General features: G+C 46.5%; 1 protein-coding gene across 3 annotated transcripts in view; it reads left to right on the forward strand.

The window, feature by feature from the left end:
• The window catches only part of LOC142879994 (pleckstrin homology domain-containing family G member 1), a 38,753-nt gene that overhangs the window by 12,008 nt on the left and 13,656 nt on the right, over nucleotides 1–13,089 (forward strand). For all 3 annotated transcript variants that reach the window (XM_076013596.1, XM_076013595.1, XM_076013594.1), the window contains exons 2-4: nucleotides 3,896–4,467; nucleotides 9,026–9,126; nucleotides 9,817–9,886. In XM_076013596.1, the coding sequence (XP_075869711.1) occupies nucleotides 4,045–4,467; nucleotides 9,026–9,126; nucleotides 9,817–9,886 (594 nt within the window). In that variant the 5' untranslated portion in view covers nucleotides 3,896–4,044. The remainder of the gene's footprint in view (nucleotides 1–3,895; nucleotides 4,468–9,025; nucleotides 9,127–9,816; nucleotides 9,887–13,089) is intronic.

Below are 13,089 nucleotides of genomic sequence, written 5' to 3' on the forward strand. Positions count from 1 at the left end.
TGGAAAGTTGACAGGAGGGTTCAGGTTGGTGATCTTTTTTCAATGGATGAGCCCAAGGAATATTTAGTCTCTCACTGGTTGACAAGCATGTGTCATGAGGTGGCGTTAAGTGGAAAGGCGCGGTCAGCGTGATCACATGGTCGAACGCATTCAGCAAAGGCGTCCACATTCGCCTGTAAATAGAGTGGAAAACGTTTTTTTTTTGTGAATTATGACTGTTTTTGTCAATTGCTTCCACTTTCTGCCATGCAGAGGAATTTCTTCATTTGGCACATAAAAAGTATATGAGAAACTAACAACGTTGGCTTAAGAAACACAAGCGGCGGCTGACCTTTCAAAGAGTGTGTGTGTCCTGCATTGCAACATCCTAAAAGTGTTTTTTCCTCCCTTCTCCAACCATCAGCGCATCCTTTTTTGCACAAACGCTCTTCAGCTGTGTTTTTCTGCCAAGATTCTTTTGTCTTGCGGTGGTTTTGTCTCGTCTGTGTACACTGGCTGCTCCAGGTCCCTCCTGCTTCTCATTGTGTGTCTCCCAGTCAAGGCCTAATGTTCAACATATTAAACTGGGGTGGACACTGGTGCACCGGCTTTCTGAGCCTTTTCCAAGTTCAATGAAAGCCAAGAGATTGAAGCCAGGTTGCTTCGGCACTTGCTGTTTCACCCCCACTGGGATCTGGCAACAAACGCAGCCTTCACACAGACACACAAAACCTTACTCCTGTCTCACACTGACACATATATGTGTAAACACACATGAATGTATGGCCACACAAAGCTGAAACACTCCTAAGCTAGTAGTCATGATGAGAGGTCATGTGCAGGATTAAGACTCCAGTTAAAACTGGACAGGAGGTGACTAAAGATTGGTCATCTTTGCTCTGTGTGTGTCTGTGAACAAGAGCGGGTTCACCCAGGAAACAGCCAGGGTGTGCCCCAAACATGAAGCTGGAAGGTGTGAAGGAGGGGCTGGGCAAACACAAGAAGAGGCAATCTCTCTCCAAAGAGGATTGGGTTTCGCTGCCAGTGGAAACACATGGCTTCCCTGTATTTGCTTTTGTGTGAGTGTGTGTGCGCGCGCACGAGTGTCCGTCTGTGCGCGGGTTGCACGTTTGCCCACACGTCAAGCTTTGGTTGCGAGTGTGAGAACCAGTAAGTTATTAGCTCACTTATTGTTATCTGTAGGGAGATAAACATAAAGCATGAAACACACACACACACACACACACACACACACACGAACGAACGGGTTTTCATAAATCACCGACTGTGATAAGGAAGTATGTATCGCAGATCAGTCAAAGGGCCAGTTCCCCATTGATGTCATGGCGTGTAATATAATACAAGCCATTGTGTGGGGCAACTTGAAAGCGGCGCATTGCTCGCCTAAAAGCCCAGTGTGCGAGTTTGTGTGTGTGAGCACGTGCTTTGTGTCCGCTGGTTCTCCGTCAGTGTCTGTAATTGCTGGAAAGTGGGTCAGTATGAGGACAGCAATTTGGATGGACGGTTTCCTTTTTCTTTGCTCCAATTCCTTCCTTCATTTCTTGGCATGCGAATAAAGTGAAGGTGAAAGTGGTACAACGGGGTGATCGAGCCCATGTGACTTTCTCCGTGGCTGGTCCATATAAAGTAATATAAAAACGTCTACGACTTACGGTCAAGTCAAGATGTCTGTTTTACAGCAGAGCAAGTAGTAAATGTTTGTCAAGTGATGCGGGTTAGAGTCGAAAGTTCAAATTTAAAGTCGTATCAAAAACGGACATACGACTCTCCTGTTTAACAGCTGTAAAGGACTGTGCTGCTCCGTAGAACAAAACCACGGTGAAACTGAAAGATTGCAATTTTAAAGGCAGAGTGGCAGGTTCAAAACTTGTTAAAAAATAAAAAATGAAAGCATGAAAACATCTGTGATCGCTGAGGTGGTAAGATGAGAAGCTAAACTTAGCTTGGCAGTGACCTAAGGGGTCAATGCACCAAGCTTCAGCACATGAAGTAGTCCAGATATTCCCCCAGTGTGCAGAGTATGTCACTCAGGCACCACAAATGAATTTTCCAGTTATCTCTTCCTCCCTGCACTGACTTTAAAGCCGACCTAAGATTCACAGGGAACTGTTTTTTTTTTTGGGTGAGCAAACATTGTTTTAACACATGCATCAAGTTGCCAGAGAGATAATTGACGTGGCATATGCTTAATTCAAAACCTGCCCCCCTTTTGTCACAGACTCCCGCAACGCCAGAGCTCTCTTTTGGTTAAACACATGGTCAGTTCTTTTGATCAAGTTGCTGTCAGTGGAATCTGACCTCCGTCCCAATCTAACGAACACGCCAGTGGGCAAAGTGCTCTCGCAGGAGGTGTCACCGTGGCAAATGAGACCTCCGAGGTACCTGTATGAAAGTTGAGCGAGGGCGCGAGTGCGTGCCGGGATTCTTTGTGCGTGTTCCCGGTTTCGCGTTTCGTGTTTTCGTCAGAGGCCCAGTGATCTGCGGCGCTTTGAAGTGAGACGGTTTTGGTCCGAAAACCGCTGCTGCTGCTGCCGACGAGCGAATGACACCGTCCGGGAGGGCGCTGGATCCCAGTGTTGCCACAACAGCAGTGCCACCGGGTCACCGGCGTACAGGGCTTTGATGATGGGGTACTGATGTCAAACGACCACTGAGATGGAATGAGGCTCCGCCGCCTGTGTTTATCTGCTCCCTGTTCTCGGACTTCCTTCGAAGCAAGACCTTGGAAGCTGTTGAGGGAAACTTGGACGGCCTCCGCTCAATGCGCCATGTGTGTGGTTTCGCTTAAGCTGGCCTGGACTGCAGGGCTTTGGGAGATGGTAATCATATCTTAACGTCTCTCTCTCACTCTCTGTCCACTGACACGAGGCTGGGAGCCAGTTTGGCAGCTGCTTAAGGCTAAATAGCCTCCTGTAGTCGTGCACGAACATGTACACAAACCGGCCCCTTGAAAAAAGGGCTTTCATTCATTGCCCCGGCGCTGAGTGATCTCAGAATTACAGGACTAATCTCCCAATTAAGCTAATGTCTTTCCCTGCACTTTTACCACTCGCAGGACTAAATCACACCCCACAGCTGCATCTTCCTTTTTTGCATTTACTGTCAGTGTCGCGGCTCTTTGCAATCGAGCTACTGCCATGGGTAGAACTGGGAGGGCGACCGTGGCCCTCTTACGGCGGGTGGTCAACCAGACTGCGGTCGGCCCGAACGGCAGGAATTGGCACGGCGAACAGATGGACACTGTACGAAACTGAAAGCGCCGTTGTAAGCATCGTGAGTCGCATACAGTGACTCTTTCTAGTGCTGGGTTTAAAAGACGGTTTCACTGGATCACTTCCTGTCCAAGTTTGTGTATTTCATTTGGCTCAGTGTGTGAGCCTTATTTCTTTTAAACAGTGACACATTCATTAATATAAAGAAAATTAAGATAAAATGCTTTGGCAAGGATCTGAGGGTGCAGATAATAGAAAATAGAAAATTAAAATAGTTACGAGAAAACAAAATCTATCATGGGTTCCTGTTAAGAGAAGATATTCAGGCTCAAGACCAAGGCAACATAATTTGCCATCAGCAGAAGAGCACCTCAGTGATGGCATAGTAGATCATTTGTCTAGACCATGGTCTTATTTGTTTGGCAGTAATTACACCCAGGCATCGTGATTGATATGACAACCATATACTTAAAAAGCAGCAGGCAGAAAAGTTGTTTAGGCCACATTTAGACCAGCGATATTTGTACAACATGATAAGGCAAACTGAGTTGCATTTGAGTGCATATTCCTTGCTCTGAGGTAAACTGTACAGTACTCTGGAATATGCATATGTGATTCCTACAGTGCATCTATGAGCATCATCCCATCATCTCAACCCAACTCTGATTTCTTTCTCTTCACAGACGATTTTAACTACCTGCCTGATGCCTTGCCTACTCTGCCTGAAGTCCCGGACTCCGGCCCAGCCCTGAGCTCCGTTGACATACCGGCCCGCTGCCTACGCAACTCGGCCTTCCACCAAGCCTCCTTACGCTACTGCTCGGCCCTCAGCATGGACTCCTCGCCCGACAGCGCCGAAAGGCCCATCAGCTACAGCTCTACCTCTTCCTCTGCGTCCTCCAGAGACAGCCATTGCTCACTGGGTAGTCGCTCGACCCTTGTCGCTGGCCCCCACTGTAACCCCGGGACCTCTGACCATGACTCTGGGGCCATTCGGTTGGAACTGGTGCCAGCCCGGCAGCTGGAGTGTCAGGAGGAAGATGACAAAACTGATGGAGGGACGGACAATGGTAGGGGGCAAGGGAATCAGGGCAGTGGACAGAATGCGATGGAACATTCGGGGACCAAGCTGGTTCCAGACGCTGGGGAGCAAACGGGACAGGTGCAAGGACCCAAGACATATGTGGACCGGGTAGTGCAGGAGATACTAGACACAGAGAGAACCTATGTCCAGGACCTGCAGAGCATCGTGGCGGTAAGGATCACTCAGCTCTTTTCATCAATTTACAAGATCGATCGATAAGGATTCTAAGTCAATAAAAGGTCAAAACACAACCGATAAGTTATTCAACGTTGCCTTGAAGAGGTTTAATCGCTTGTAAATAAAATAAGGTCTTGTTGGATCTTGCTGACTCGTATGGTCCTGAAAGTCAATCTAAAGACTTCAAACTCTTTGGCTTGTGGGCCTTAAGCACACCTTCCACTTTGTCTCTCTGGCAGAATAGCTTGAACTACCATTTCTCTCGGCTGACTCAGCCAAAGTCCGGGCAGCGGCTCGAGGTTACAGCTGTGTTACAGTCAGCACATCTCTGACCTCACTCTTTTCAGGGAAAACCCGGGCCTCTAAATCAGATGACACTTATCCTTCACGTCTTTGTGCTTCTCTTAATGCATGCAACAGACGCAGCTCGCAGCCTGCGCCTGATCCTGCCACACAAAAAGGTCACCTGCGCTTTTAAGCGCCGTTACATGACTCCGGTTCCTTTGTGCTGCAGGCACAGACACTCAGTCAAAGACACACACATTATAGAAAATGCGCTTTTTATGTGGTTAGCTTTGAACTGTAAGGTCACATTTAGCCACTAGTCAGACAGTCTTTGGCAAGGCCTGTGTGCAGTGTTTGTATCCGAGCTATGTATGAAAATGTTGCACTTTGCTTGTGTGTGGGAGGACAAAGGGTTTGGAGCTTTCACCACCAAGTCTAGGCTCTGCGCTCGTGGGTAGCTCTGTACGTTATCTGGGGATAAATAATGTAATTTGGGTAATAGCCATCACCAAAAGGAGCAGGGAACTCCTATTCCCAGGAAAAGGAGCAAGCAGGGGTAGTGAGAGCTAGGCTTTGTGGTTTTAGCCTGCCACCCCTGATCGATGTTCCACCCTCTCCTTCCTTTCCCTCCCTCTTTAGAGTGCAAAAGTGAGGAAAGGGGATGGGGGAGAAGAGGGGGAGATAGGGGAAAAGAATGCAGCTGATAAGATTGGAAACACGAAACAGGGCTTATGAGCTGTTCTTGTAAAAGCCCCTCTTCCTTTAACTCCGCAGACCAACTACAGCCATTAGAGATGTGGACCACCCAGTCCTTGAAGGCCACGTTTAAGTGGAGGGACAGCTAGTTCTCCGCCACGCTTTGGGGGATGTGGGTGGGGCGAGGGGGGCATGTGCATGTAGTCTTTCTTTGGTCCATAAGCCAACTGTTCCAGTGAGTGCACGGTGGATGGACAGTGCCGATTTCGTTTGTGTGAGCAGAGCTTTTAACGTGACAGCTTAGCCACACCGTGGACATCTGCCGGACGGCACAAGCACAGAGCCATCTATTATCATTGGCGTACTGTGTGAGCTGACGCTGCAAAGCCCTGCGTCAATTATCCCTCTGCCTATTCTGCTTCCTCTTTAGACGGCACAAATATTTACCCAGACTCTCCTGAGCTCACCTGTACTTCATCTGTCAGCAGCCAGAGTTGTAATGCACACATACGCTAATGCGCCGCATGTCTGAGTGTGAGCTGTACAGTGAAGTTAGGTCACTTGTGACACACAAGTGTCTCTCATGTGTAGCTGATTTCAGTGTTGGGTATTGAAGGAAACCCTAGTCCAAACAAATGAAAAGTGTATGTGAAGGTATGAGGAAAAAACAGCAAAACATTAGTTTCACCACGCGTGCACAACAAGAGCAAAACAATATAACATTCCAGTGCAGAAACATGGTGGCAACAGAGTCAAGGACCAAATATAGAGTATGTAGGCAAATCGCGCAGAAGACAATGGAAGGTTGTTGCAAAACAACATGGTTTTCCTGGGGAATGCTGGACTTGATAAACCCATCTTCCACTTTTAGCCTCACTGGAAAGAGTTGTTTCATAACCGCTGTTTGGCATTTCGGCACAAGATGCAACACACTTGTTCTGGTTTGATTTACAAGAAAGGTCGGCTTGCGCAGTGCAGTACTTTTCAAGTAGAAGCTGAAGCTCCCCAGAAATGCAGTTGTTCTTCCTCTGTGAGAACACAGTTTGCTGTTTGTTATTCCTGTGTGATTAGCCCTTGTTGACCCGATCGCTGTGTGTAATGAGGCCAAACTATTAGCAACAAATGGCCTTAAACGCCCCGCTCCATCCTCTCCTTCTCGTGTTTCAGTTTTCTTACAAGCAGGATCATCCGGCCATTTAAAACTGAAACCAAAAAAACACAGCCTGATCCACGCAAGCATTTGAGAGAGATGACATTCGGATGTTTGCGCACGGCTTTTATCTGGACGGAAGACTTCCTACTGCCCTGTAAATGTGGGATGTGTTTAGTTTTGTGTTTAGTTTTAAGAGCGCGCACATTAGGAGGTTAATGGTTAACTCGAGAAAATATCAAGTTTTGTACATGTTATGTCTTGTGCTCAACGGGCAGCGCTCCATAATGTGTGTGTGTACACATTGTTCAGCACACACAGGCTCAGGCTTAAGGTGATGAGTGAACGGGTCAGGTTGGGTCAGAGCCACGACCCTGTGGCTAAAAAAGCATCACATTTCATGTTGCCTTGAATTTACAAAAAAACAAATTCCAAAAAAATTATATAAACATTGTTAGGGCTCTCGTTTACATTTGTTTCCTTTTTTCTGCTAAAAGAACAGGCTTTTCTCAGGCTCTGCTATTGTCATCAAAATTGTTTCAGGAAGTCCTCGACCACTTAGGGAAACAAACGATGCATTGTCAAGCACTGATACTGGGCACAGTTTTATTTTAGTGCTGCTCGACCTTAGCCCTCCCCTTGATACTCTGAACAAAAGCACTCTCATCTGCAGATGACGTCAAGGGTGTAAACCACTGCGGTGTGATGAAGTTTGTACCCGTGTAGTGGTCTGATTATGGAAAGCTGGCAATGGTCCGTGGAGAATGTATCCGTGGTTTAAGGCATCTTTAAATACAACAGAACAAACAATGACACTTGAGGTTTTTACTTGAAGTCACTGTCAAAGCAAGTATAATCATAGTAGTTCACAGTATCGCAGTTGAAGTGAAAATCTTCTGTCCCCATCAGAGTTTTTTTTATTGACAGCCAATAAACCTGGAGACTGGTGATAGAATTATAATAATATCTTTTATGGCTTTACATGGTTGCGTTCTCATACTACAGCTAGCTATGTATTCCTAATGGATTATGTTGTTACCCCAAATCAAGAGCAACAGGCTGTCAGGCGTTTGACAGTTGAGGCCCTGAGATCTACAATTCCTAACCTGAGAATGTTATTCGAGCCATTTATCTCCTTTCAAGGAATTCTAATTCCATGGGAATCCTTCAACCGATGCATTTTAATGTCTGTGAATTTGGGCATTCAATTCGCGTTGCTCGTGTTTCTGGCGCTCTTCGTGTACTGGCAAAGAACTTTGTAGCCTTGTGAAAACAAAAGTCGGCAAAACCGTTGCTCCGCGTCCGTCAGTCTATCGCCACTTTAGTCTCTTTCGGCGTTTTAAGCTAAAAAAAATCGGTGGGTGCGTGTTTATGCCTGTTCAGGGCAGCCTGGTACTTTCCTCAGCGTTGTGATGTCTGGCCTACCCTGCTTGCAGGTTTCGGTGGGCTTTAAGAGCTGCCACCAGGATGTTTCCGCCTCCACGACCCCTATCAAGAGACGCTCCTGGTTTTGAACTTAAATACAGCTGTGCTGATGTTTGACTTCACATGAGTGTGTACGTGTGTGTGTTAGCCAGCAGGTGTGTGGGTTTTTGTTTTTTTTTTCAAACGCTCTTCCTGCGCAGCCGTGGGAGTAACGGTGATCAGAGCAAGGAAGGAGAAGGGACAGGCGAGAGATGTTCCTGGAGAAATTACAAGCGACCGCCACTGTGTAATAGAGGTCTTAGCCTGCCGAGGCCATAATGATGATGATGAGCGGTTCCGCGGAGTAGAGCACTGACGAGTGCAATCTACACGCAGATAAGGCGGTGGGGTGGTGGTGGGGGATGGGGCATGGGGGGGCAGCTTCAGTAATCAGTCCAAGTTTTGTCCACTTGCCACATTTTGCTTTCCACCTGCAGGGCGAGACAGGGAGCTGAGGCTGCTATCAGTCCCCTGAAGTCGCCCTGCCTACTTGTCTGCAGTATCAGTGATAAGCGCCAAGACACTGAAATCCCCCCCCCCCCCTCCCCCATAGACCTAAACCTGTTTTTCGACTTCAGTTCCCACCATTCATCGACTGTAATCCTGATGACCTGCGCTATTTCCTTATCATGCTGTTTAGATAAAAACAACAGCAGGCAGTGTTCTTGAGTTACAGGCAGATTTTATTAACCACCCCACCCCTTCTCTCCTTTAAGGACCCATATATCACCCATTTTCAATTTTTCTTTTCTTTTCCACGGCAGATCCCAAAGCAGCGTCCCTGCAGGATTAAGTTTTATGCTTTACAATTAAAATGGAGGCTTGTGCCTCTGTGGCCTGAGAGGGAGTAACAAACTTAAGGCTTAGAATATTGTTACTAACCTTGACGAGGTACGCAAATACATTTTAAATGTGGATTTACAGTTGAAACCACTTTTTTTTTCTCATTTCTTTCAGGACTACTTGGAGTGCATCAGCAACCAAACCTGCGCGGCGTTGAGCTCTGAGGATAAAGAGTCCCTGTTTGGCAACATCCGCGATATCTATCACTTTAACAGGTGCAACGCACATACACACATCAACAGCAACAGGGTGGAAGGGGGACAATTGCATTGAAGGACAAAACAATAGTTTAGTGACAATGTTTTTTTGATGATGAGGTGATTCTTACACCTCACATCTGACAACGAACAACACTGGAAAAAAAATCTGTACACAGTTCAGACATTGAAACAATACAAACCGAATCTTACAGAATCAGGGTAAAACCCGCAAACTGTGCAGTGTCAACAGTAAAACGAGGTGGAGCCACATGCTGGATTCTGGGAAAGGCATTGTCAGGTGCAGGCCCACGCCTCGTCTGCATACTTCTCCGCTGCGGCAGCGCTCTTAATTTGTGTTTTGCGCCGCACCAGACAAGGTGGCTGGCCGAGCGTCAGCCACAGTGGTCTGGAGGACACGCCCTCCTCTCCCACTGAGCCGGTCAGTAAAAAAAGGAAGCATAAAAGCAGTCTGGAGCGGTCGCGGTGACCTCACGCTCCAGTCATGAAACAATAACTCCTACAGCGGCAGGCATTCCTTTATCCCCTTCGGGCTTCCACTGTGCGCCCTTAAGCTGCCGCGAGTTGATGCGGCCTGTTTGAATTCATGGAAGTTTCTCGTTTGTCCGGCCGGGGCGACTCCTGGACGACCGATCGTGGGAGTGCGGCGTGTGGTCGCTAATCAGAGTGCCGTGTGCTTTGTTTCAGGGACCTTCTTCATGATCTCGAGAAGTGCAACGCTGACCCTGTAGCCATCGCGGAGTGCTTTGTGTCCAAGGTAAAGTTGGTCCAATAATACTGCGGTCTCCCGTCCATTGTCTCATCATCTTTGTGTCCAAGACAGGAAGTTAGCTAAGGTCACCTCATTGAGCGGCATATGTTAGCATGTTAGCACCCATCATGAATTAATTACTTTATGCTTCCAGTGCCCCACAACATCTAAGTTTGATTTTAAAGTTCACTGATTGTAATATTTCAAGCTCTGAGGTTTTCACCTCAGGTTTGCTATCACACACAACCTCTACAGATCTCCTGTGACGTCACAAAGAGACGATTGCCAGTACTGTGGGCGTTTCATTTTTCTTGGGTGTTCACTGACAGGCCACAGATATGTATCGCACTTCGAGAATGTTAATAAAGACTTTAAGAGAAGCGTTAAGATACGCGACTGACTGTGAACATGGTAAGGATCAAGGGGTTTTGTGCCGACAAACTTATGCCTGATGAGTTAGCTTAAACAGAAAGGTCTCTGGCCCAAACGGGAGAAAAGCACAATTATCTTTCTGAGCAACCACCTGTGTTACAATCTTGTCATGTCAGTGAAAACACTGAAAAACATCTAATTAATTTGTGAGGTGTTTTCAAACTAAACGTAAAACTGTCAAATGTTAGCCGCACATTTGGCTAGCTGCGCATTTGGTTGTGCAATATTTCCCTTTGAGATGTAAAGACTTTGCCTACGTGTGTCTGTCTCTCTTCCCACACACCTCCTGTTCTTGTTGAGTCTTGCACAAACAGCTGGTTCAGGCAAACACGCACGCACACACACACACACACACAAACATGGAACATGATCAACACGCAACGCTTCAGTAGCAAGGATGAGTTCACAGAAACTAGTGACAGATGCCGCACAAGCCCACTGCGGTTTATTGAGGTTAATTGCATTGTTTCAGCAGTCGGAATGTCAGTTTTAGTGCAGCAGGAGGGCAGCGGGAGGAAGGACACCTCCAGAGGAATTTTAAAGACCATCCAAATATATAATCACCTTTTTTTTTCTTCTTCTTCTTCTTTTTACTGCAGTGGGATAATTGCAGGGCTTTATCAAGAGAAAACTGACAGTCAGCCGAGCTGGTCCTGTTGTCTACATGGCGTCTTTCACCTCTTTAAAAATCATTGCACAATAGCGTTCAGTGATTGTGCGCTGCGTTCAAGCAGTTCCTCATTTAAAAAAAAAAAAAAGACAAAAAACCTCACCCCCGACTCCAAGCGACTCAATTACACTCCGACGCCACGGAGCAACTGCCTGACTGGTCAAGCCGCAGAGTCCCTAAGCACAGCAGCTGTTGTGGGGACAAACTGGTTTTGCTGGAGCCCGCAGCACCATTAGCTCAATCAAGTGAGAGCCATAAACCAACCAGTGGTGTGGGCAGAGAGCGGCCAACATTGTTTATGTAACAATTACGCAACATAAAAAAAAAAAATCGGCAGCGAAATGAACAACAAGCAGTGCGATATCCTCGCTGTACTTGCGTTGCTGTGCAGTCGCTCAAGAGGCCAAACCGGGTCAAAGGATCCACTTATGAAAGAATCCCAATTCACACAAACACACGGCCACATAAACAATCACATCGACTCTTCCGACATTCCTGGAAGAAGATGTTGAAACAACAACAACATCCTTTAAATTGTAAGAAAGATTTGTCCATCAAACTAAATTCCTTCAGTCTATGTCTTTATGGCAGTTAGACGTAATTATATCCTTTCTCTTCGTAGTGTAGACAATATTTACACTACACAATCGACAATATACACATAGACAATATTTAACATGCTTTGCAAAATCTTTCAGACTTCCTTTTGATGACTGGGAGATTGACACATCACACTTATAAGAACTTGTAAGAGTTACAAGCCCTGACTTCCAAACTTGGAACAACCTGCCAATCCTTATCATCTGGTTATCAACGCCAGACTTATGTGGAGATTATTAGCGGCTAGTGTCCAGTAACTGCACAGGAAAGCATTACTAAGTTAAGTTAATGTGATAAGTGTGGGAAATGTTTAGTCACCGCTCACCATCAGGGCCTCTTTAATACTGAGGGCCACACTTTTGGGTGTGTGCGTGTGTTAGTGTTAGTGTTTTGGATTTGTGTTTGTGTGGCCGCGTCTGGCGAAAGGGAGTTCATTTGAATTGTGAAGTCAAATCCCAAGACACACACACACACACACACACACACACACACAGCCTCGTGCGTCCTGAGCTCAGACGTGTCACCTTGGAGTGTCACAACCCCACACACACTAACACCTCAGCAGCCTCACCTCTGTCTTCACTCTGCTCTGTGCTGTGCACCACTGAACCCCGGCTAGGCTTTGCGCTGTGTCAGCGTTTCGGCTGTCTCGATGAGTTGCCACATGCTGACTGAAGCATGGGCACAATTACAACAGCATCTTAATCCTTTTTTTTTTTTTTTTTTTTTTCAAACCTCCAGGCAATCTGTCATGTTTAGTATTTTTATTTTACCTGGTGACTCACCACGACGCGCCCAGCCTTGGCAGGGCATTAGAAAAACCCAGGATTTTGCCAGTTTGCTATTAGGGGTGTTGTTTCACTGCCAAAAAAAAATGGCTGTATATAATCAGCACATACTTTTGAATTCAGAAAAGGATATTTTCGATTTTCGATAATGAATAAGAGGCAACAAAGTTAAATTTGCTCTCTTGCAGGCTTCCGGACACGCTGATTATATGATTTGGAAATACTCTGTATGCATATTCCTCAAAGCAAAGTATATTATAGATGTGACCTATTTCAGGCTCCGCTTGGTTCCACGGTTGGGTCAAAAAAGAAGAGAGCGCAAGAGAGAAAATTCCCGCTGAGCACAAATTTGTATTTTATAGAAAGTGGTTATTTTTTCAGCGGTCCGCACTCGGCCCGGAGGGATATTAGGAGTGTGTATTAGCAGCGCCTGTTTGGTCTGTGTGATGTCAGAAATTTACGCTGGCAACATCTGGTTGCGCTTAGGTCTGGTCTGCGGTGGCAGACTACTGGAGACGAGGAGGAGAGCTCTGCTCTTCAATTTAGCAAAGTTCCCATGGAGCACCTCAGGCCAATGAATCATGGAAGGTCTGCGACCGTGTGTGTGTGTGTGTGTGTGTGTGTGTGTTCTGTATATTTTGGTGGTGCGTGTCGTTTGTGTTCTTGTAGGCTGGTCAAAACGATTGCTGCGGCTTTAAGCTTCAATGTATATTTATCCC

This window comes from Nelusetta ayraudi, unplaced genomic scaffold, assembly GCF_046127955.1.
Source record: "Nelusetta ayraudi isolate G7.1 ecotype Tasmania unplaced genomic scaffold, CSIRO-AGI_Nayr_v1 ptg000151l, whole genome shotgun sequence".
Taxonomy (NCBI): domain Eukaryota; kingdom Metazoa; phylum Chordata; class Actinopteri; order Tetraodontiformes; family Monacanthidae; genus Nelusetta; species Nelusetta ayraudi.